At 42.6% G+C, this 25,752-nt stretch overlaps 1 protein-coding gene across 2 annotated transcripts in view; it reads left to right on the top strand.

Moving 5' to 3' along the window:
• arhgap44a (Rho GTPase activating protein 44a) overlaps positions 1 to 25,752 on the top strand; it is a 67,114-nt gene that overhangs the window by 30,556 nt on the left and 10,806 nt on the right. Inside the window, exons 2-18 of one of the 2 annotated variants that reach the window (XM_088927489.1) lie at positions 5,322 to 5,361; positions 5,629 to 5,748; positions 6,091 to 6,167; positions 6,476 to 6,587; positions 7,334 to 7,410; positions 9,811 to 9,928; positions 10,257 to 10,325; positions 10,670 to 10,751; positions 11,168 to 11,295; positions 12,250 to 12,361; positions 13,395 to 13,476; positions 13,693 to 13,773; positions 14,834 to 14,947; positions 15,321 to 15,412; positions 15,795 to 15,975; positions 20,296 to 20,508; positions 22,696 to 23,193. In XM_088927489.1, coding sequence (XP_088783615.1) covers positions 5,322 to 5,361; positions 5,629 to 5,748; positions 6,091 to 6,167; positions 6,476 to 6,587; positions 7,334 to 7,410; positions 9,811 to 9,928; positions 10,257 to 10,325; positions 10,670 to 10,751; positions 11,168 to 11,295; positions 12,250 to 12,361; positions 13,395 to 13,476; positions 13,693 to 13,773; positions 14,834 to 14,947; positions 15,321 to 15,412; positions 15,795 to 15,975; positions 20,296 to 20,508; positions 22,696 to 23,193 — 2,196 coding nt within the window. The remainder of the gene's footprint in view (positions 1 to 5,321; positions 5,362 to 5,628; positions 5,749 to 6,090; positions 6,168 to 6,475; positions 6,588 to 7,333; positions 7,411 to 9,810; positions 9,929 to 10,256; positions 10,326 to 10,669; positions 10,752 to 11,167; positions 11,296 to 12,249; positions 12,362 to 13,394; positions 13,477 to 13,692; positions 13,774 to 14,833; positions 14,948 to 15,320; positions 15,413 to 15,794; positions 15,976 to 20,295; positions 20,509 to 22,695; positions 23,194 to 25,752) is intronic. The other variant, XM_088927490.1, reaches the window with a different exon arrangement.

Consider the following 25,752-nt stretch of genomic DNA (forward strand, 5'->3'; position numbering starts at 1 on the left):
ACCTTGAAGCGCGCAATTTCAAAATGTTGATTCAAAATCAGCACTGGAGGAGAAGTCTAGTGAAGAGTGTGTGTGGTTCAGTCACCCTTTTCAATTTTTGTCTTATATTCCCAAGGGTCGTGAACTCGACCGGAACTGTGTTTGACTGAGAGTGCGCCATCTGCTGGCTAAATCGTGTAATTATTACTTCTGTTCACCGAGATCTTTAATGTTGGTCTTTAAATGCGCTTATTATAGTATATGATTATGGTTTTTGTTGACTCCTAAATCACTTTAAAATTGTCTTTCGCAGAGAAAAATACAGGTACAATTCACGAAACACAGAAAGTTAAGGCTAAAATCTTTACAAACAGAGCTAGCTTTCAGCAGTGTCAGGGAATACAACAGGTGTCACCAGGGTCTGTGAACTGATCATTCTCATTGTAGCATGCATCAGTGTCTTCATAGGAGCTGTGGTAATTCTTGTGAACATTGCTATTGGCAAGCCTTCCACCTTATGCCAGAACCAGTACCTAACTGGAAACAGTCCAATCTCGCAGTGTTCGGCAGTTCATTCGTGCAGGGCTCTTAGACCCTTTCTGCCTCTCTTTTCAGGTTCGACCTCTCAGAAGTCATTTGAAACGTAAAATTAAAATGAGAGTGTGCAAAAATTAAAACAAAGTGAATCTGTTCGTCATTTTCGTCATCGATCATTGAGCTCTAAACAGGAGCAATGGGGGTATTTTGCAACATTAACTTAAAATGGGGAGGAAGTCTGAAGTACCCTTGGACTATCAATCACCGGCCCAGACTGTACTGTGTTGTCTGTGGGAGTGATCAATTCACATGGTGTGTCTGAGTGTTTGCTGTGCACAACACATCTTCACTCATGCAGAGGCCCAAAGCCTGTTTTAGTGGAGTTAGAAGGTTCCTTCATGTCAGGGTTCTTAAATTCCTTTTCCTTTACTCACTTTGTCTCCCATGAAGGTGATGTCACTCTTTATCAGATTTTGAAAGTCGTCTGCCCTGTTTCTGGCTCACATTTCAAGTCTCACAGGAACGAAGCAGATGCACATGATACTGTTGTCTTAACTTTCTTGAACTTGCGCTAGAGAAAGAACAATTTTTTCACAAGGAATAGAAATGGATTAATTCTTCTGTAGTCTGCCTATCTGCAGGATGAAGAGGCAGGATCCACTGACAAGAGTCACAGGTGCCGTGCGGTGCACATGAACACTGTGTTGTTTGTTTTCAGGTATAGGCGAAGCTCTGGAATGCAAAGATAGTGAACGTCTCTTCATTTTAGTGCTTTGCCGTTGAAGCACTATTATTTGCTTAACGCAGATGTGTGTTAAAATACAAAAACAGCACCCATTATTATATGGTCTGACTGGGTTCTTTGGTTCAATTAATTAATGGTCTCAAACAATTGTCTTTTTCTAAAGCTTCTGAGAAGCCTGCTTGAACCAATCCTTCACTGTGTAGGTGGTTTTCAGATTCAGTTTTGTTTGGTGAGATGAAATCACTAGCTGTGACTCACTACCTCTATAACAAATCTATGCCACGCTACTGTCTTTGTCCTTGCGTCTTCCTGCGAGAGCTGGCCTGGAGTTCCTTGTTTAACCCAAGGAAGACACAATCTTCACAATCTGGCAACGTAGTTCCCAAACTGTCTCCCAGTGGATCAGATTCCAGACTTATGATGTTTAATGTACTTCAGAACCAGCTGTAGCACAAAACAAGCACTGTGATATCTGAAGCAACCATGTGGAGGAGAAAGATTCACCTTACCAGGACAAAGGAAAACAAGAAGCCTCTGTAAGTCTATTTTTAGCTGAGACTGAATATCTAAATATAGTTTATTCATGAGTGTATTTTATAGTAATATTTAAATACTAGTCAGCTAGTAAATTTCTATTCAAAGCAAATGCAAGTAGTTGATGAACTTCAGTTTCTCAGGTACTAAGCTCTGTAAACAAGTTTGTACATGAACTCAGTCTCTCACATCCCATATTTGTGTTCTTTATGTCTGTGTACATGCAGCATTCAGCAGTTTACCACACTGTATGCTTCACAGACGTATTGCTGAGCAAGAATCCAGCAGCTCCTGGGCACTTCTACAAATGACAGGGCCGACGTCTCCTTTTCTGCTGATCCTGACCGTGATGCAGCATTGCAGCCCAGCCCTGGCACATTGCTGATCTGGGTCACTAGCCTTCCCATTTACATCTCTGTCTTGGCTTGCTGTCAGCTGGGGCACCTGGGAAGAGACAGAGCTGGGCTGCTGAAGCCCTTGACGAATACTGTAATTAAGAAGTGCACTGGGGCTCGAAAGAGAGAGGAAAGAACGGTTTGACCCATTTGGCAAGGTGCGGTGCTGTAAGGTGCTCACTGCGGATCCACCTTTCTTAAGAGAGCCCAAGTGAGTTGCCCACAATGCAGGGCAGGCACGATCTATGTAAGTTATCAGTACCTCCTCTTCTTTTCTGGTGCTGACCTGAGTATGACACAGCAAACACACATCACGATCACGGTCACAAAACCCACGTATGCCAACTGCTGACCATTGAACGAGAGACCAGTCGCCGGTGCAATCATGTCACTGCTTCTTCTGCAGGATGCATGGGCGACAGACTGACGTTAAAATGCTGGTGCTTCCCTGCCCCTTGGGTTTTCTAAATAGAGATAGGATGTTAGATGCCTCTTTCATCCATTTGCTCCACTTTCGAGCCTCCAGGCTCAAATCTGCGGCCTCTGTCTCAGGGGTTGTGGGTAAGGGCTGTGTTCACACTTGCAAGCAGTCTTCAGTGGAGCAGCGATGCAGCTCTCGCTGACAGCACTGCACCCTTGCAGGCGTGACTGGCGCAGGGCCCTGGCTGAATCAAGCCCCTCCAACTCCAGCTGCACTCAGCACCTCCTGTCCTGCCCTCAGCGCAGCCCACTCAGTCAGCTAACAGCCCTGCAGCCCAGACTCATTGACGAAACCTGGACTGTAGGGCTCAACATTCAGAGCAAATAAGCCTCTTTCTGGTTGAGACACTTAGTCTAATATTGATAAATAATAATAATATGAAGAAAGAAAAGCCTACTATCCTGGTAAACTCAGTTACTCAATGTTTGACATTACAATTAGACTAAAATGCAGTTTCTGACTTATATATGTTTCTTGTATTAGTTCATCACTCCTTCTTTTGTCTCTTGTACTGTCCCGTGTGTCGAGTACATTTCTCCCAGTCAGCTGATTGCTCACGGTGGTGTGCCGGGACCTTTGTTTCTGTAACAAGAGAGACACAGGGCACTGAGGATGGGCTACAGGCTTTCCTGTCTACCTGTTTGGATTCTTATCTGTCCAGTCTGGTAGCTCACACTGTAGACCCCTGCTCAAATCAAACCTACTCAGTCAGTATCACTGAACCTCCAGCAAGTCAGAGACTTCATGACTACTGACCCAGGGAACACAACTTCAGAATAGTGGTTGGCGAAAGGTTGGGTGTGGATCTAATTAATTTAAATCTCTGCTCAATTTGGAGCAGATGTCTCATGTCGTGAATACAGGAGGGTGTTCTCTGTCCTCCTTAGTCTTTAAGGAAATTAAGATACACTTTTTCAAAATTCTTTGGGAGGACTTGCTCCTGAAATATTTGCAGAAATAAGAGTTAAATTAGTGTGTTATAATATTGTGTGAGGTATACTTTTCAGCAACCTTTACCTGTTCCTTTACAGCCTACGCATGCTGACGCAGCTACTGTACATACTGAATTTAGTGTGACTGTACAATCACACTTAGAGCTATAATACACACAGTGGACAGGAAAAGCTTAATCAAACTTTATTTCAGCCTAATTAGGAAACATTTCATAGTAATGTATGGCTAATGTGGGAACAGAAACCATAAAGCTGGTTTTGCAATGTGTAATTGCTGAAATTCCTGTAATGTTTTACTCCCCTGGGACCATTTCATAAAAGGCTGTTTTTCTGATAGCTAATTTATTTTACAAATCACAGCTGTAGATGTCCAGAGAAGTTTTAAATGTCAAGGCAGACAGGTACCAAGTGCAAGAGTTCTCTTCCGATAAGATATCTCCTCCCATTTCTGATTCCTAGTGCCGCATTCCACTCCTCTATAGCATTTGTGTTCTATGCTAGAAAACGCCCTTCTGCCAAAATCATATTTTGAATCCTGATTATGACATTGACGGGAAGATAACAGAGCTTCCCAACACTCCATGCAATCCCCATGAATATAAGCTAATGCTTTTAATTAATTTAATTATTTTTAATTGTTTTTGATTAGAGTGGGATCTTTAAGCAATGACCCTGCTATGCATTAGGGAGAAGAATTTCATCTCAATGCTCTCAGTCTCTATGCCAGTACTGTTGCCAGTTTTCACAAGCAGTGAATGTAAACACCTGCCCTACTATTTAGACAGCATACCTCAGGAATTATGTATCGACTGGCTCCAAGGCTGTATTTGTACTGAGACAGAAGGAAAAGTGGGCTATTGTTAAGCACAGGTACAGAAAATTACATATGCTGGCTTCTTTCACAGCTTCTTTCATTCTTTCGTTTTCCAGTGCTGACTTCAGTCAGCCTCACCTAGTTGAAATGGAGCACAAGTACACAAAGGAGGATCAAGGATGATGATTTTTGCCACACTCTTGCTTGTACTGTACATTCTAAAGACTTTTAAAAATCAGATCCAAATGGAAAAAAAAGTATCACGCGTGTGTGTTCTTTCTTCTTTTTCTGCACATGTCTTTTCGGTGCTTGGTGACAAAGTAAACGGACATGAGAAAGGATCATTTCCTTCCCTGGTCTTCTGTATTTCCATGATTCAAAGACACAGTCTAATAGAACTAAACTGAAACATTAATTCAGAACATCTGCTTTTCTCACCGACTGGAATCACGACGTGTTCGTATTTTAATGCCTTTCAGATTACAAAAAGCGTCTGCAAAGGTCGTGGCATGAAAGTGTTCTCATTCTGGAGGAACAGAAAAGTGACTCGAATGCTGCTGCCTGAGCCATATTTGTATGATCGGTGGTTCATCCTATCCTCCATCTTTGGCGAAATGCTGTTAGAATAGTGCTGTATCTAGTTAAAACAGAATGCGGTTTTACACTGTATAATCATATTGTTCGCTCCTTATAGATACAAAAGCCAGTGGTATTTGTCACATTCGTGACATTTTTCTAACCTGCTGTACATAAACAAAGAACAGCACTTTTTGTCTGCTGTTTGACTCGGTGTGGTTAATAATCAGCTTAGTTTTAGGTACTGTATATTTCTGTCTTTCTTGCATTTTTACCACTTTAGTCATTTCCTCTATTTTCATTTTAGGGCAGAAAAGACAGAGGTATTGAGCGAAGACCTTTTACAGGTAAAAACTGTCTCTTAAAGTGAATTGTCTACCATCCTGTCATAAAAGCAACTTTTAAGGAGGGATTCAGTAGTGATTTTTTTATATTACCACATGCAAAAAATTAGTTAAAAAGGTAATTTCTTGGTTTTGCAGATGGGAAGAATTCAAACCTTAAATCTCTGTGTGTGTCTCAGTGCTTTTTAGCTGTGGTGTCCACGTCGCCCTTTGTTTTCTGTCTGATTGGCTGAGAGGAGCCTTTGTTCCCATTTTGACTTTTTCTCACAGGTAGAAAAACGGCTGGAGCTGGTCAAGCAGGTGTCCCACAGCACTCACAAAAAACTGACAGCATGTCTTCAGGGCCAACAAGGTGTGGACGTAGACAAGAGATCAGTGAGATCGCCCTCAGTACGTACCAGTATTGTGTGTTGCTGTCCAGCTCTGTCTCCTCAGCAGATCAGAGGGTTGAGACAAATCATGCTAGCGTCACATCGGAGATCAGCAGTGAAGAAGGGGGCGTGGTTTTGTTAGACACAGAAAGACGCAATGAGAAAGACTTATTCTTCTTATTCTGAGTTTTCTTTTTTAATCGTTTTTGTTTTTCTTTAGTTTCACAAATGTGGTAGCTTTATTGTGCAAGCCAGTGTTTATGTTACTTTTTTAAGTTTGAATTAACGTATTGATTGATGTCCAAAAAAGCTGTGCACTGTTATATCATCAGTAAAAGTGTGCATTTCATTTGTCTCTTAGAAAAAACTCCCCTTGACAACTCTAGCCCAGTGTTTAGTGGAAGGGGCTACAGTCCTGGGTGATGACTCCCTTCTGGGGTAAGACTGCCTCATCTCATCTAGAGCATGTCACTGTTCTCAGCCCACATATTACTAATGACCAGAATATACAGGAGACCAGTTCTAAAATCATTTTTTGCAAAAAAAGATCCTGAGAAGGACACCCTTATACTGCTATTTTTAAATTGTTAGGATTGTGCCATTTATAATACCTCTAAGAAAATATGCCAAAAAGAAACAAGAAAATAGCTTTTTGTGTTAGTAATTTATTGTCAACTTCATGGGTCTTTTTTCCTTGCTTGTAACGTCTTGTCATGCCATACAACTGGTCTGACTCTTTCCTATAGGAAAATGCTGAAGCTGTGTGGCGAGACAGAGGACAGGCTGGCCCAAGAGCTCATTCTGTTTGAGTTTCAGATCGAGAGGGATGTGATAGAGCCACTGTTCGTCCTAGCAGAGGTACATGGGATATTATTATACAAGCTCTGGAGGGGTAGGCAGGTTCATCTGGAAATCAAGCCCCAGTCACCAGTTTCCAAGGCAGGTGCATGACCTCATTGCCAAAAGATTTGGTCTGGTGGGCAAGATAGAATTTCCCGTCCCTAGCCTCTGCCCCCCTCAGGGGTATATCCGTTACACTAAACCATACCCCATGTCCTCCCCAAACACAGTCACACGGTCTTGTATCCACCATCCCACTCTTAACACCACTGTGATTCAGCAGGTCGGATGGGGAACTGCAGTGGCTGGCTTCCAAGGCAAGCACCTTACTATTTCTCCAAAAACCGGAAAGTGGAATCTTACAGCCTTAACCTCCATCTCCCTTAGGGACGTATTCATTTCCATATTATATGAGAAAATATGGTCTCCCATAATTAGCTGCAAGATGTTACCCAAAGTTTGATATGTCATGCACTTTTAGTACAGATTATGTACAATGTCACCACTGTACCTAATGCAGTTCTACAGATAATGTCAGTAATGCCTTCAGCCTTTACGAAACTATAAGAAAGCTAAAACTATTACAATACAGTAAAACCACTTTGTAAAGCGGAACCTTAATTTTGCACACTGTTGGAAATTTTGTATATTTTATCTGGTGCAGTTTAACATCCTCAATATTGCACTTGTCGGCTTATTTGTTTCATCTTTTGGTTATATAAAGTATTATATACACTATAAAAAAACATGTTTCTTTCTTCAAGGTGGAGATCCCCAACATTCAGAAACAACGGAAACATTTAGCTAAATTGGTGCTGGATATGGATTCTGCAAGAACACGGTAAGAGACCAAGGAACTTTTACAGCTTTTTTATGTGTTGCATTTTATTATTCATATCTTGTCAGATACTACACTACTGGTGGTGGCTTACTACTATCATATACCAAAGTCTTTCATCCCTTCTCCCAGAGGCCTGGTGTAAGAAGGTGGTGGCAGCTGTGTGTTCATTGCACAAGCATAGCCTCGTCATAGAAGAAATGATGTGGAAGGTAGTTAATGCCAGAAAAGCAGTGTTTTCCTGCAGGAAAAAGGGAATCTATTTTCGAATTGAGATCTCTGCACCAGAGTGGTGGTACATACTGTAGAGCTGTTAATGACATGACCTGAATAGCCTGAGATCACCCAGGAATCTGTTGTCCTGTCTAGGACCTATTACATGTGCAAAGTAAGCAAACCTAACCTGTGGGCCTAACCTCATTCCAGAATTGCGTTGCGTTATTTAAAAAAATATATATTTTGCCTTGTAAAGCAGAGAGCTGAGAAAACAAATCAGTTTACGCCTCCCCTTCTTGAAGCCTTTGCAGAGTAAATTCATTTTTCTGCTATTGTTGTGCGTCAGCATTTGTTAATATGGTTACTGCTTGTCTCCTCCAAGGTGGGGCTCTAGGAGAAGAGTCACATAAGAGGAATCAGCAACACGGAGAGGGAGAGAGATTGTGGGGGTGGGAACTTTAACAGTTCCATCAGCTGCCATGCGCAGTATCTTTCCAATCTGCCTCAAAGCTTTCAGGTTGATCCTTTCTGAAAGCCGTATGCAGAGTAAATTGTGGAAGTGGTACAGTCTGCTCATGAAATGCCACAGTGCTCTTGCTCCACAACGGTGGCAGTGCTTTTGGCTCTGGACAAGATTGCCTGAGCTCAGACAACACTGCTTTCTCTTTTCTGTGGTAGTTCACAACATGTAACTGCAAATTCGTGACAGGAGAGGCAGCCCTGATTTCCTGTATATAAATGAGATTATTGCAAAGAGATTTCCAGTAATGAGAAGTGAAGTTGATTTCATGGTACAGTGCCATCCTCTTCCTCGGTATGCTTCTGGCCTTGCTAGTTCAGCAAAGCATGGGATACTGTAGACTGAAGTCCAGTTGTGTTTTGTTTTGCTGTTTATAACTTTGCTGTTTACACATCCAAAAAGCTCTTGCAGTTCTTTGATGCTCATCAGTTTTGTCAGCCCTGTCATCTTTTTGCACTTTTTGCTTTTAGCATTGTAAAACCGCAAAATCCACAATGCAGTTTAACCCCGTGCTACAGTACATGACTTTTCATCCGGAGAATGGAGAATAGAGAATTCCACTTGGCTGTCTGTTTCCATTTGCTTCAGAGCCCATTTTTGCATCCTGCCAGTATAGAGGTTACATACAGTACAGACGTACAGAACGATAAGAGCAGTGGTCTCTTTGTGTGTTATATTTACAGGTATATGACGCAGTAATTAGAATGGTGAACTATATCACTAAAACACTTAGCTAATCCACTAAGCTCCAGTTCATGTTTGTAAGCAATTTTTGTGTAACTCAGTAAACCTTCTGTCGAACTGACATCAAGAAGAGTAGATGAGTATCAGCAAATTCATTTTTTTACTTTTGTCCCATGTTTTGATTTCACCTCATGAATGAATGTAGAGGCTACAGACGTTTTCGCCAGCTTTGTTATGCCTCTGCCTGATTTCTGTCTTCAGGAATATATCTCTGAAGTGACGGTTTTCTGTGATCAAGTGTTTTTTTTTAATGAGCTGAGGGAAGAAGTGTGCAGACCTGCCACTTGAACTCATCTATCAGTATTTTGCTGCCGGGTCATGCCGAATTTGATCCTCCTGCCAAACTCTGCGACCCCTGCTTGAGTCCCACAGCACTTCACAGCACAAATGAATAATTCACATTGAGGGCTATAGGTGGGGAAGAAATACCCCTTAATTCACTAAAACCAGCTATAGACCATGACCAACAACAATGTGAATTTGTGTTTTTGTCTTTAGAAGTTACTGAATTTTGAGCAACAGTTTAAATATATACAGTATATTGATTGAACTACCAGATGCAAATAAGTTGACTGCATTATTGTTATCCTTTCATCAGCCCATTATCAGGGAGCCTCTTACTGCTGGTTAAGATTCACAATGCATTATTATTAATATAGTAATGATTTAATTTACAATTATTATTAGTTCTATTGAATTCCTATGTATCTTTCAGGGATGGCTTACAGTACTTTCTAAACACTCACATATTTGTAAAAAATGAATGCAGAACAACATGAAAAAGAATGATAATTTATCTTTATTTTACCAGGAATTTCTGTTCCTAGTTTCGCAGTGCGGGTTCTCGTTTGCTGATTGCAAAGCCTTGCATGAAGCAGAGAGTCCGGTTGCTCCTGTGTGACCATCCCCCTGTCTCCCTCTAGGTGGCAGCAGTCCTCCAAGTCATCAGGCCTGTCCAGTAACCTGCAGCCCACAGGTGCCAAAGCGGATGCTCTCAGGGAAGAGATGGAAGAGGCAGCAAACAAAGTGGAGATTTGCAGGGTGCGCCACTCGCCTTCTCTCGGGCTCAGCCAGGGGGCGCTCATCAGCCACTTCCTAGTCAGAGGGTTGTCATGCCTTCCTTACATGGACTATAATTACAATGGAATACTCCGATATAAATGCATGAATACATTGGACAGGAAAGAGTTGTCTGTTGCATAGTTTGCACTGAACTGTAATACGGCCATTGTGACTTTTAAAGGCCAAGCAAAATAAAGGGCTTGTTACCTCCAAATACAGCTGCCTGGATCTTTTGCCAGCAGAAGCGTAGTGGTGTTTTAACACAGAAGCCAGGTTTTTATGGGACTTATTTCTTGGTCTCTTCTAGGATCAACTATCAGCCGATATGTACAGTTTTGTGGCCAAAGAAATAGACTATGCAAACTACTTTCAGACAGTAAGTATTTGGGCCCCTTATCAGGGCTTTTATCCTTCAGTCTTTATTTTGACAAGCATTAACATACTTTTGAATCTAATCGCTATTACAATTTGTAATTGAATTATTAAAAATATTAGCTGGGGTATCATAACATACCTTTAGAAATGTGTTTGCTCCAGCAGTAGAGTGGAACTTTGATTGAAAATGGCAAAAGATTGTTAATGATGGACAAAACACAGAAAACTAATGTATAAAAGAAGGTAAGTGGCAGAGATTGAACCTGTTTCTGGACCTACACTTTGTTAGGGCTTTTTGTAAACTGATACTGAAGAAAGTTCTTGCCCACTGTTATCTGTCCACAGCTAATAGAAGTACAGGCAGATTACCACAGGAAGTCGTTAGCACTTTTACAGAGCGTCTTGCCTCAGATTAAAGCACATCAAGGTGAGTATGTTATGGTGCAAACAGCTCTTCCAGGTTGTCATCTGCTCATATTGATGACCTGTTGTAAATTCACACAGTGCCACACCTCTGCACTTCTGACTTCATCACAGATGTCACCTAAATGCCCTTGATGCAGTTGCAAAAATCTGTTGCACTATGTTTTAGAAAATGCATGCATGCTTGTTCATATTGAGTTTTTATTGATTTTATGTAGATATAAATACTGTATAATCTCATTCTGTGCTCACTCTGCATTGTCTAAAGCTCAGATACAATATACAGCTGTCAATCAGAGAGCAGCGCACACCTTACAATGCAGAGGGGTGGGTTTTGGATCACCAGCGTTGTTTTAGAAGCTGCCACTTCCTCAGTCTTTCCAGCACTACAGCGCGCGTGTGGTTTGTGTCGTGTGACAGAGGCCTGGGTTGAGAAGCCTTCATATGGCAAATCACTGGAGGAGCACCTTGCAATAAGCAGTCGAGAGATCGCTTTCCCCATCGAGGCCTGTGTGACCATGCTGCTGGAGTGCGGAATGCAGGAGGAGGTAAGAGGAATCTCGGTGACCAGCAAGTCATTGTCCCAGTGTTCTGCCAGCTGCATTCCAGCTGGATTACTAATGAGGAGTTATTTGCTCTTGACAATCGCAGCTATTGCTTTGTAATTGGTAGAACAACGTACGTACAATTTTATTTTGGTAATGACACTAAGAAATCATAAAGGACATGGAATGGAAGAAATTAAATGTCTTTTTCTTTTATTATTTGTATTATTGTATTTGTATTTTTAACATACAAAAACATCAAAAGCGAAGCTGCCAGTCGCCGTAAAACATCAGATATCTTATAAATACAAATATGTCTAAAATATGTTATTTATCATTCTTTTCCAGTTCAACAGGGGGATGCAGTGCTAGGGAAAAAGAGGGGGGAAAAGAACATTTAAAAACAGAAATGTGTTATCATTATTGGGTAGTGAAAAAAGAATAATCATCCTGTTCCAGAATCTCTCAAAGGCCTTTTTTTTGAGTCTCAAAGTTAGTTTTTCCTTCTCATAAATCTCTGAAACAATAGCAATTCGAATTTTCTTTCCTTGGGGGATCTCTTTGGAGACATTTATGTGTTTTAGCTTTCTTTCTCACTGCCAAAAATATTTTAAGCAGGTATCTGTATTTATCCAATCCCACAATCCCATCAGGTAAATTAAATGTATTAAAACCAGTTCTAGCATTTATGTCCATTCGATCATGAAGGTCTCCCCTCACTCTGTACTCCTTAATACAGTATGTTGTTTGGATCAGCCTTCTGGGGGGCTTGACTGTGAATTCCTGTTACCAGCAGGATTTCTGCTACACCCAATGGAATTTGCTTGGGAATATGTTGTCCGTATATTGTTGTCCATTGTTCCGCCTTTAATGTTGGAGCCTGTGGGTGTCGTGGCGACTGTGCAGCAGGGGGGCTGACTGATGTGGATTGCAATGAGCCCCTCCCTTTCTGTGTAGGGTCTGTTTAGAGTGGCACCCTCTGCCTCCAAACTGAAGAAGCTGAAAGCCTCCCTGGACTGCGGGGTGTTAGATGTGCAGGAATACTCTGCTGACCCCCACGCTATTGCAGGTAAGACCCACTAGTGTTGCATGTGGCCAGCATTACTCTTATACCTATCCTGCACATGTTTCCCAAGTCTGTAAATGTTTTTACCTGCATCTGATCGTGCAAATGGATAGAAGTCATCGGTGTGGTGCCTAAATATATAATAGTATTAGACTTGGCTCTCCGTTTTCCCCTTTGGTTAGTGTCGTGTTTGATGTTCTGATTTGTCTTAGTGGCATCTTCTGAATAAAGTTCCAGTGGGGAAAAAAGGAAATCCACAAATTAAACACAAGCTGACTTACAGTGGGATCAGCTGCTGGACTCATCCCTTTCCTGCTTTCAGGGTAACTGAAACAGGAACTCCATGGAGCTTTAAAGGTTAAGATAGACGAGCGCTGGAGCAGCGTAATTACATTGAAGCCGTATTTCTGTACACTAAATCTGTAACAATTATCTAGTTAAACATGCTGATAATAAAAACCCACTGAGTCGAAACATTAGAAATCTCCTGAGGTTATGTCTCAGAAGGGGATGTCAGAACCTGTTAATTTTCATTTCGCCACAACGCTTTGCAATACGCAGAGCAAATGAAGCTGAATGCAAAGCAAATAGCAAGTTCTTCGTTAAAACCTCTAATTAAAGCAATAGCCCTCCAGGTATGAAACTGTTGAATCATTTAATTTGTGAACTTGGGGGGAAGCGTTTTCAAGGTTTTCAACTAAACGCTTTAAATCAGCTGAGATGCTTTTTAAACCAATAACAGGAAATTCTTTCTACTGCAGTGTCACTTCTTTCCTGTGTATCTGGAACAAGAGCTTACATAAGCAGGAGATTGGATAAACTGTAATTTCCATTCAAGTCGTGGTTATGAGACTGCCGAGAGATCAGAGCCAGACTCGTTTTCAGAGCAGTATATGACTTTTTCACTTCAAATTGGATGCTTTAAAGCTTCCTTGTCAGATGTAAGAATCTGTCATCAATGTCTGTATTGGTGTAGGATGGATGTTCTAGATCTGACATGGTTTAGCCAGGCTGCCTGTTGTTTTCTGTCTCCCAGGGGCTCTAAAATCCTACCTACGGGAGCTTCCTGAACCGCTGATGACCTTTGAACTTTATGATGAGTGGATCCAAGCTTCCAAGTAAGAGTGCAATAAAATCACAAAGAATGATGTTCAGGAGCAAAGGTGCAAGAGGCCAGGGTTTATTTCATTATGCAGAGTCTTTGTTTTGTCTACCTCTGAGGGACATACTGTACAATGTCAGTAAGTGCATGTCTCTATTTTCTGTCATAATCGATGAGGAACGGTGTGCGAATCTCCATTCTGAACTTCTCTTTCTACCACCCCCCACCACAGCATTCAGGACCAGGACAAAAGACTGCAGGCCCTGCTCTCTGCCTGTGAGAAGCTTCCCAAGGCCAATTCCAACAACTTTAGGTGAGCAAAGTTCTTCCTTGTTATTGTTCATTGTTCTGCCACTCTTCTGGTGTTCGTCTAGATTTTTTTCTGCTTTTCCTTGGAAAATGATTCAAATTAAACAAAAACACAGATTGCAGATCGCCGCGTGATCAGAAAGAGATTTTCACGCTGTTGGAATGAAAAAGTCAATAACTCAGCACTCAGCTGCGTTAACTCAAGACAGCCCTGCCTGTTAAGACCACTAGAGGAATGATCCTTGATAGCTAATTCATTGCAGCTGCTAAGTGAAGAAGATTATGACAAGGTTCACAGGGTGTGGTTCAGGGGTCAGGAGCTCTCCTGTCCTTATATTTTTAAATTCCTGTCATTTCTATTACGAGAAGTAAATATGCTAATTATGTCAATAGGATGGACTTTTAGTGAAAGGGAGGACTGTTCCTGTAGGTTTATTACATGTCCTTGACGTTGTGTAGTTTCTGCTCTGTGGTGGGATCTTATGGGCCTTGCATCTGCTAGCTGTGCTGTACATTCTGCTGATGCAGGCTGTGAATGTCATGAGGAGAAATCCCTTCTGCTAGCGCTTTTAACCTAAAGCAGTTGCGTTCCTGCCGTTCTTCAGAAAATCAAGAGCCCACTTTGAGCTGCAATGCCACTAGATCCACATACAGCCCTTGCAACAGCAACCGTGCCTCCTGCTATTTCTGTAAAACTGCAAGGATTGTAAGATACAATACTAATAACCGGGACAATTGGAATATACAGAGTCGATAGACTTGACAGGATATACCAGTGTATACCAGGAAACAATCTGTAATTATTTGGGCAAGAACCACATTATATACCATATTCACATACTTTATAGTAATCTACTGCATGTGAAAAGCACTCCATTGTACTAAAGTTCTAAAGGAAATAAGATAGAGCAAGCCTTTTTAAGGTCAAGTGGTCATAAATGTAATAGTGCAATAGTTGATAGTAACCGTATCACTTATGTATTAGACCTGTTTTTATAACCAAAATTAACTAAAATTTCAAAAATATTAAATGTTTTATCATTGTGCCTCCTTTTTTTCTACAGATATTTAATCAAGTTCTTAGCCAAGCTTACAGAGTACCAGGATGCAAATAAAATGACTCCAGGAAATATTGCAATAGTCCTGGGACCCAATCTGTTGTGGGCGCAAACTGAAGGGTACGTGACTCATCCTGGTTCCATCTCGGCTTCTGCAGTAACGATTAATTAAAATTCCAAGACCTTTTGAGCTCTACTGCATATAGATTGCCTGCTTAGTGATGCTGGTGAAATATTACAGAAACAGCAATGAAACAGGGCATTTTATCAAGGGAATATATAAAAATAATAGCCAATAAAATATCCAACAGATGATAATAAACGATTATTTAAAAAAAAAACCTTTTTCATTTACCATCACTAAGCACAAACTACTGTATGTGCTGATGCACAGTCTGAACAATTTAAAAAATGCATCCGTGGACAGTGGATGGAGATAAAAAAACATCCCCGTGCTGATTAGATACACAACTATGTGACACGTCTGTTTCAGAAACATCACGGAGATGATGACTACAGTATCCCTGCAGATCGTAGGCATTATTGAGCCCATAATCCAGCATGCGGATTGGTTCTTCCCCGGTGGTAAGGAAAGCCATCTCTTTGTACTGTATATCTGATTGTGCAAGACCGTTGTATCTTCTCTGAAGCACTTCAGATTGGAGCAATCTAGGCTCGAACATGCTAGGGAGCTGCTGCAAGGGTCTAGTGGGGTGGCGGGAGGGACGCAAGAGAGATACTCAAAGGGAAGTCCTGGGTGCGAGACTTGCATACAGTACATAGGTGAGCAGAACTGTGAGTATGAGAGTAGAGTCTAACCTTCCTCCCGAACTTCTGTTATTAACACCAGCGAGCGCGGGATGGAGAGAGTGCTCTGTTGCTCAGTGTTCGTCTTGTTCTGCCTCGCTTCCTGTCGTCCTGCTGTTTGTTGCAGCGGTTGTACACCGTGTGGATTTCTCTTTCTCAGACATCGAGTTCAACGTCACAGGAAACTATGGCAGCCCCGTCCACACCAACCACAACGCCAACTACAGCTCCATGCCATCCCCAGACATGGACCACTCGGACCGCAAACAGCACGACCAGGCCCGGCGGCCTCTCAGCGTCGCCACGGACAACATGATGCTGGAGTTCTACAAGAAGGATGGGTAGGGTTTCCCAGCTGTTTTGTTCCAGTTTCTATCGGCAAAGACTGTGGATAGAGTGTTTGTTTATTCAGTACTCTTTCCTACCCCCCCCCCCAAACCTCAGACATCAACATCATCACTGCCAATCAGCCTGTGTCGTTGCTCTTTTTTCATGTCCAGCTAACACCTCACTCCGCCATCATAATACTATATACACTAGCTCACGGTGTAGGAATTCAGATTTTCACAATTCTCTCACAGCCTCACACACTCAAACAGTTTAGAGGCGAGAAGGAGTTGACATATTTCAGAAGAAGATTACCTCCTGCCTGTTACGGTGTATGAGCCCAATTCATTGAACTGTCAGTCGGGTGGCATACATTTAGGTAATAGGTGGTGAGGATCGCACATGCTACGTTAAGGTCTACGGTTTAATCCTCTGAGTCTTGCCTCTGCCATGGGCTTTTTGTCCTGCAGAAAAAGTAGTACTGATGATTTCCAATAGCAAAAGCCTTTATGGTCTCTCTCTCTGCATCCATTAAATTTCCCATGAAGATGTTTTCTTGTTTTCATGTTTTCAGGGAACACAGCACTTTCTTTTACTTCATCTCCACACATACTGCAGGCTTGCTGTTGCCATTGTATTTCTTGTGAACATTGTGGTTTGCAAACGTATAAAAATATCAGCTTAGAAGCTGCAGTATACAATTGGAGCAGTATGAACAATTAGACATATTAAAAAGCAATGACCCATGAAATAGGAACTAGAGCGTCACTTGTTTTCCCCAGGATTGAGCCTTTGTTTCTCAAAACTATTTAGAGACGTACGAGAGCCGTAGCAATTATCTTTCCCAGTGTGGTTGTGAATGTTAAAGACCTGCCACGTTGGACTGGTTTAAACTGTTTACTATTACATTGAAGGCTGTGTCAGGGGTATAGCGAATGGCCTTTGGGAGAAATGCACAGGTATTGTTTTAGCAATTCCGCGCCTTTTGTCTTTCCAGAGTGTCATGTTCTTGAAACACGGCACTTCCTGTTCAATTCAATACTTGACCACTTTTAAAGCATGTATAACAGGGCTCATCTGGTTCTTGGGTCTGCTACTATGACATAATCCTATAGGTTCATCAATAGCTTTGAATTAACTTACAGTGGGGGACTAGCCTTTTGGCATAGGGGAATTCACCAGTATTGGAGGTAGTGCTGTTGACTTTTGGCTGAGATAGTATCTGATAGGCAGAGACCGAATCCCATCAGTGGATGAGCTGTGTGTACCACATATGGAGCATTTTATTTTTAGCCTGAAACATGAGGACATGTCTCGGTCCTCAGTCCCTTGTCAGCAAATTGAAATGTTTTCAGAATGACTCACTGTTGATGGGCACAGATTTGCGAAATAGATTTATAGCCCGTTCCTTGTGGAGGAGACTAGGAGAAGGATGGGAAAAGGACAAGCTGTTTTTATTAATTTCTCTCCTGGCTTTACACATAGCAAAAGAACATGAACAAAGCAGTTTAGAACCAAGAAGGAATTAGTACACGGTCAATGACACATTTCAAAAGAAGTTTACCTCCTGTCTGTTACAGCGTAGGAGCCTAATTCATTGAAATCTCTGTCAGGTGGCGTAGTTTCAAGTAATAAGTGGTTAGAAAGGAATGTGGCTGTTGCTTTACTTGGATTAGTCAGTATTAAATAAATTAAATACCATATGTAAATATTAAATTAGTCAGAAAGTGTGACCTTTCACATAATCCAGGAGGCATATGACATTAACTAAGTTTACTCTGGAACTTTTTTTATTGCAGATACTCCCATCAAATCAGGGCCTTGCATTTAGTGTGATGTCTGCATAATGTGCACTACTAGTGTTATTACTGTTTAATTCGGCTGACACCTTTTTCCAAAGAAGCTTACTGTACCTGTGCAGCCGTTTATACAGCTAGCCATCTTACTGGCGGGTACAGCAGTGTCCCACTGATTTGAACCTATAGTCTCCAGTTCCATGTCCAGTGCCCTAGTCACTGCTGCCTGAGTAATATGGAGCAGACAGGACCTTGCACTGTGTACCTGTGGCTAATAATGTTACTGAAGATGGATGCCCTCTTCTTACAGATGACAGAAAGATTCATCATTATTTTTCTGAAATTGTAGTGTGACCTAAACATTATTTGCTGATACCCCCAATTTATTCAAAGTACTGTCATTTTAACTAGGAGAAGGTTTTTTTTTACTTTCATATTTTCTCCTGTGCTCTTTATCCCCCCCCCATAAAGTTTTGGCAGCCTGTGTCTCATTTCACCTCCTCCCCCAGCCCTGCTCTGTTCTGTTGTCATCTGCCTCTTGACATAACTGATGTTCCTGGGGTTGTGTGATTCTAACATGTTGCTATAAGATAGAAACTAAATCAAACCAGCTTGCTAATCTTCACCCTTGATTCTGATGTTTTTATCCTACCAATGCAGCCTTAGGAAAATACAAAGGTACCGTATTAATCCTTTTCCTGCCTATACTTATAGTATATATCTATCTGTGTTCGCTTATAGAATGGAAGTCCACATCACTCTGGGCTACTGCAAACCTAACAACAGACATATGAATCCAAAAGAACATGGTTGTCACGTTCTGTACATTTCTGTCATTTTTATCTAGGAATTTTCTTTTTTCTTGAGGAGACTCTCTATACAAACTTGTCTGAAGTAATATCTGCCTATTAACTACTGGGTAGTGGAGAAAACATGTCAGATCCAAGACCCAGGGCTTGTCTTGATCTTCATAGGTCAAACTCTGCAAAACAGATTCTCACACTGGATTTAAAAGAAGGGTCGCAGAATTTGAAACAGTGGATTTGCACTTTGCAGATGATACTCTACTGCAGTTTTCACCTCTTGTGGATAGTTTTTTCCAGCAACCCCTAATCATCTCAGGCTGCCTACAACATCACAGGAAGACTCAGAAAGTGCAGACAGACTCTTCCAACTACACACCTTCCAGCCACTCCTTTTTCAACACCCCTCAGGAAGCACAGCGGCGTACAGGAGGCTCAGCGCTGACTGCAGTAGAAGAGCTTCCCTTGCCAATGTCTCTAGGCACCGAGGAAGCCACAGTCATCGTGAATTATGAATCCCAACGAACCCACTAGGGTAGAGCTTCCCAATTGGGTCCTGGTGGCCTGCACGCCTGTTGGTTTTTCATTTAATCTCGTCTTAGTTAGATATTTTGAAGCCTTAATGGATCTAAGAAGTTGGTTCTTTGGGAATATTTGCATTTTATTTCTAGTCACAAGTTTGGGATTTTATTTCACTTACAAAATACAGTGGTTAAAGCTCCAGCATGTTTAAGAGCTGGGAGCAGACTGTTTAATTTAATCTTATTATTGAGGCAATGAGGGGTTTGATTGTGGAACTGAGGGCTCAGCTGGAACAAACACCAGCAGGTGTGTGGGTCACCAGGACCAGGACTGGAAACCACTGCACTAGGGGAATCCATCCCACAGCTGGTTTGCGATACAGTCTCGAACGCACGATACCTGGATCACAGAGACCAGCTCTGTTGAGCGTCCTTGCCAGTTGAGAACCTCCTTCTTACCTTTTTGAAGATTTTTGCCTCCTACCACTATTAAACATATCACTTCCCTGCCAGCACTAGTTTAAAAACCCTTCAGTTTCTTCTTTTGCATGTAACCAAACAATTTTTCCCCAGTTAGCCTTGGCAATCGCTGGACAAAGACACAAATGTACAGAATGACTTTGAATTTTGTCTGACAGACACTGTGCGTCTGCATTAGTACTCTTATTGACTGAGATTCTCACTTCTGTTTAATCCTGAGGTTTATAAGGTATCATTCAAGCGTAGAAGATTTGACACAATGTTCACTAAAAAAAAAACAAACAAAAAAAAAGTGACTGCTCAGATATAGATTGTAACAGAAAGACGATGTGGATATTTCTTTGCCAGTGAACACCATAAGTTAGGACATTACACTGCTGGGCATTCAGTTTTATTGGGGTGTCTGTATTTCATCAATAACTCAACTGCCTGCGATCCTAAAAGGATAGCTAACTGGTAATAAACATTACATCTTCGGTCTCCTCTAGCTGAGAAACCAGAGAAGACAATCTGAGAAAAGTCTGTTACTAAACGGTGGGGCTCTCTTCCAGTGCTTCTAGCGCATCTCATGTTTTCAACCTTTTCTTTGGATTCTTCTTTGTTTAATCCCCAATTCCACTGAATAGATTCTGCCACAAAACTGTCAGGTTTTGTGTTGATGGGGAAGACTAGCTCTTGGTGTGGGGGCCCTGCGTTCCTATTGTCACGCCTCCTGTGTCTTTATCTCGCTGCAGCATGGGGGTCAGGGTGATGGATACGTCTTGGGTGTCTCGCAGGGGATCCTCCTTAGTCCGCAAGACGTCGTCCACCCCCCCGAGCGTGCAGCCCCCGGCGCCCCCCGCCGAGCTGCCCTCTCTGGCTCAGTCCCTCGTCCCCGAGCAGCCTTACGAGCTCTCTGCTGCCCCCTGTGGCGGTCCTCCTGCCAGCGGCGCTGGGGACAGGGCCAGGTAAACCCGTGTTGTTGCTTCCTCCTCCGAGCAGCTTGCGCCTCCCTCACACTTCCCCTCCTCACGTGCAGATCTTCTCTTCTGTGCTTGCAGATTCCACTTCTAACTGCTTGAGCTTTTTTTTTTGGATGCTGGGGGGGGGAGGGGGGAGAGAGATTGCATGTGAGTGTGTGTGTGCAGTTGTTTTCTGATTTAAACAGCCTCAAACTAGAGGCTAATCTATTGGCTACTTCTTCTAGAGGAATTAATAAGGGGTTCAAGGACAGGACACACCGATGTTACTGTCCTGTGTATTTTTCTTAGCGAGTTAATACCACTTCTATCTATGCATCCCAGATTCGATTGCAAGTGTAGGGCAGGGAGGTGGCTGAGCCAGTCGTGGCGGGGCAGTGAAAGTGCCCATGCAACCTCTTCATTGGGACCAAGGATTAAACCCTCAGAGGAACACACGTTAGCTGCAGTAATTTACTACATTTTCTGCTCAGCCTCGAGATACGCTCCTCCAGGTGTTGAAGAGCCTTAGTGTAGCATGTGGACTCGTGCGAACTGCTTTCAGAAAAACTCCCTTTAGCTCCAAACAAACGGTTCCAACACAAGGCTGGTTTTGCTTAAATATCTGTAATTGACTCGCTCAGCAATGGGATGTTTTCATTGCAGCCCATGTATCAGTGATCCTTTCTTTGCAGCAGATAAGAAAGCGCTGACAAAATGTCAAGATGCGTAGTTCCGAAGTGCCAAAATTGCCATGAGTTGTCAGGGAGATTTCTTTCCGGACCCTATGCAGACGACACAATCCAGGGTTGAGTGAGAAAACACGAGGAAAAAGTCATGCAGGATACGGGGATGAAAACAGGGGGCGTGTCCATGGAGTGCTGGTGGTCGGAGGAGGTGTGGCCGAGGCAAACGATCCAGGGATGAGACAAACGGGAAATCCAAAAACAGGGCAAAAGTCTAAGGCCAGGCGATTCATCCGAGACAGGTGATTAAAATCCAGAAACTGGGTCGGGACTGACAGGTGGAACGGGAGCAAGAATGGAAGCTAAAACCATAATGGAGCCAGGTGCGTCCAGGTCCCGGGCTCGCATGATGCGGAAACCAATGCAGAGCCCCGATTAGCGTCAGCGTCTGGCTTTTAAGGGGGAACTGAAAAGGCACTGGAACAGGGTGCAGGTGCGGGAGATGAAACTAACAAGGAAGGGCTGGAGCGCCCTTAAGAGGAGGGGTTGCGATCGTGACATTAATTGACCGTAAATGATCAAATTGCAGAAGTACAGTACTAGAGTTAGTGCTGTCTCTTGCAATGGTCTTGTTGTGTGTCGTTTGTGTGGTGATCTTATCAATATAAGCGGTGAATAGAATTGTGTTTCTCTAAAAAAAAAAAGCTCATCAGCAGTTGAATGAACATCTTTGTTTCCACCTCTGGCTGTATTTCTGTTCTTTGTTTGGAGACGAGGTATGGAAACTTGTGTCTGAGGCGCTGAATGGCCTTACAAACAGCAATCATACTGCAATACTGCAGCACCTCCCCTGAATAAATCACGTACTGTAGAATCAGTTTCACAGTTTGAGAAGCAGGGGTAATATCAGCCTTTCTTTCTTGCAGGATTCTATTTATATAAGAGCATCACTGTTTGTCCTTGAAAACATAACAAAATTGCTTGATGGCAGGAAAACAAACCCTTTGAAGTATGGGTTTCCTGTCTTAAACATCACCTTGAGTTGGTCCAAGTCATCGTATACTTCTGATGCTGGATAATATGCTATCAGACACAACTCCATGCTCAGTGCATCACTGATATCTTGGAATACAGTGACTGCATGTCTTTTGTTTCATCTCTCTTTGTTAAAGGAATCAGATTCCTATTCTTTCTTTTTTTTACCAAGGCCCTTCCCTTCACTACACTACTGTTATAAGCTTGATATAAACACCATTGCCTTAACAAAGATTATTCCCTTTAATGCATAAATATATATTAAAGGGAGGATACATTTTAAGAAAAGGAAACGTCCAAAATTCTTCTCGATCGATTTCCTGTTCAAGTTTTTAAATGCCGCATATGTGTTGGCCCTGAGCTGAAAGAAACAAAAAGGGTTTTCTATTTCTCAGCCAGATCATTTCTTCTTGGTCCTCTCTATACAGTCACTGCTTTTTGTTTTATTTTGTCGTTTTTTTCCCAACATTTGCAGCACAGACGATGTGTCGCCCAATTGGTCGGATTCCTGTTACGCCTATCCTTCTGAGGATGACAGGCCCCCCCCACCATACCCCACCTGCTGTCCCCCCCCTCACCATCACTACCCCAGGGCACAGCCATCCCCCCGGCCTGCCGCCCCCGGCCCTGACTCTGTAACCCCAGCCTCCTCCTCCTCCTCTTCCTGCTCCTCTCCCCACAGGTGGATCGGCTACAGCCCCCTCCCTCCTCCTCCTCTCTCCGCCTCCCCCCAGCAGCTTGACATCAACTCTAACCCCAAGCCCAGCTTCCTCCACCTCCCCAAGCAGAGCTCCCTGGCCGACGCACTGCATGCCAACCCTGAAACTAACATGTCACCCCTTTACATCAAAACCCCGCTGGTGCTGACCAAACATGACCCAGCCCTCAGCCTGCCCCCTAACCTGCCCTCCTCAGCCTTTCCCCAGTGGGCCAGCTGTGCCTGTAGCCGAGACAGAGGGACCAGACTGACTAGGTAAATACACACAACCGCAACCCCACCCCACTGCCAAAAAAGCTACCCTACAACAACAGCAACACAAACCAGTGTGCCCATTGGGACAAAATGGTGCTTCCTCAGTAGTGTCAAGCTATTGGTGGCTATTTTGTTTCTTTTGCTTCCTTTATTTTGCTTCTCAGACTCTCGCAGACTCAGGCTTTCCTTTATATATACAGCTTTTTTTTTTTGGGCTTCAAGCAGCGTTTTTAAGTTTTTAGACCTTAAAACCGCAGTTCCTTTTTTAAAGCAATTGCATCCCTGGCTGCTGGGAATACCCCTGAGGGCAGTGTTGCTAAGCGACGGAGGATGTTATTAACGCTCAGGAGGAGCCAAGCCTCATGTTATTACTTGCATCTTATTCTTTACAGGATTGAATATACATTTAGGTTGTGTGTGTTTAGGCTACTTCTGTTGTGATGTCTGTTGGTTCCATTTTGTTTTCTGTTGGTGAGCCGACTAATAATCCTCTTCTGAGCTCCAGGGTTGTCGAGCTCTGTTTTGTAGTGTTTCATGCAAGGAGATGAGGACTCAGTTCTATTCTATTCATTACCCTGCTCACCTCTGGGCACCAAATCCCAATCAACTCCCAGCTTCCCACTCATGCTCTCCATCTGCTTCAAATGCGTTTGGGATTTGGGAGGTGAGAGATTGTAGCTTTCATCGAGGTGCTGTTCTGAATGAATTAAGTTCCTGACCTTCGTGCTAAACCTGTAGCAGCTGCTTTTCCTTCATCGTCTCCATTAAATCAAAAAATCCTTCATAAGGATATCCTTCATTTTATAAGCCTTAGTGATTTTAAACTTGGGAGTATTAGCAGCTGTCTGATGATATGAAAGTGCAGGATGGGGCTTGAGGATAGTCAATTAAGGACGTTGATGCTTCCTATATTATTGAGTACATGACAAACACATTAATTGACAAGAACAGATCAAGCATAATGATTTCACTGTCAATCTCTCCTGCTTTTCTCTATGTCAGCAAAGATATTATTCAGTACATTACAAGGCAGTGGTTTTGACCTTATTAAATTTCAGGGTGAGTGAGACACTATGTTATGACTTAATGATGCATTCTATACCATTGCAATTACACTGTAACACCTTTTTGGTTCTGATATAAAGCGACACCATCGAATTTGTCATAGAATCAACAATTCCTGCAACACTAGCAGGTATTACCTGTTATCTCGATAAAAAAATGATCATTTGGGCAGTGCTTGCTTATTTCTGTGTCTGTGGAGCTGAGCAATGTTTCAGTGCAAATCTGTAAAAATAATTTCACTTCTGGAATATGTTCAGATGTATGAGAGCACTAGAGCAGGGGAGCCCACCCTGGTCCTCCTGGGCAGCTTGTTTTATAGATCTCTTTAAATCTCCTGCTTCTTGAGGACATAGGACATGGAAAGGCTTCAACTTGTCTGGTTCAGCAAATAATGAGTTCAGTTCGGTAACGAAGGGCTGAGGTGGAAAGAAAACCTTCTGGCCTTCCAGGACTGGAGTTGTGCAACCCTCTGCAAGGGGAAGACTGGACCAACTAGTGCATACAAGTACAGACAGCGCAGCAGGCTTTACCACAGTTTAAGCACACACACATACGTGTACAAGTAAAATAAAATCACACACTGCAGCAGAAACTGTGATGATCTCTAACTCAAGAAGAGACATGGGTCGTGTCCAGCATGGTAGAGGTGAGTAGCACACATGTACAGCCAACTCTGATGCACGGAACATTCCTCACACCCCAAACACAAGGCACAATGGTCTAGCATCACGAGAGCCAACCTGTTCTGAGCACAGCAGGGCTGTTTCTTTCTGCCTTCCTGAAAGCCGTGTTCCATATGTCCTGTGACATGGTGCAGAGCTTTCACAGCTACAGTTTACCTGCTTTGCCAGTTAATCTGGCAATGGCCAAACAACTTTGTGGATTTCTTAGGATCAGCTGATTCAGGACAGCTTGTGTATGAGTTGTGATCCATCTATAAGAGGTATAGCAGCAGTAGCCACTTGGCTAAGACTGCTGACTTGTGTTTGTTTTTAACAGCACAGAAATCTGAAGAAGCCCTACTGTGTTCAGAACAATGGGGTCCATCCATTTGTCTGTTACATAGGACATAGACTCCACCTCGACGCACCTCAGAGATATGGCTATTGAGCATATGCTTTATGATGAAGTCACTTGGAGACTGAATTATGATCGTGGAAAAACCAAAATGCCTATTTAAAAATATATTCATGCAGTTGGTTCAAGACGAAATAAGGGAATTCAAGCCATTTCTGCAAGTATTTACCAAGCACATGCATTTCTTCAAGATACAATATAAGAAAGTCTGTTAACATTGCCATTGCCATCACTGGGACCTGGGGCTCATTACTCTGTGATGTTTTCTCTGCCACCGAAATTTTGGTCCTCTGCAATTGTGCTTTTTGTACCAGTAATGAATGCTGCTAGTAATTAAATGTTACCGGTTACAGATGGTTTGCATGTTAAGTGACCTTAACAGTACAATGCATGATAGGTCAAGTAATTAACTTATTA

Source organism: Atractosteus spatula, chromosome 11 (assembly GCF_055471065.1).
Source record: "Atractosteus spatula isolate fAtrSpa1 chromosome 11, fAtrSpa1.hap1, whole genome shotgun sequence".
NCBI classification, from domain to species: domain Eukaryota; kingdom Metazoa; phylum Chordata; class Actinopteri; order Semionotiformes; family Lepisosteidae; genus Atractosteus; species Atractosteus spatula.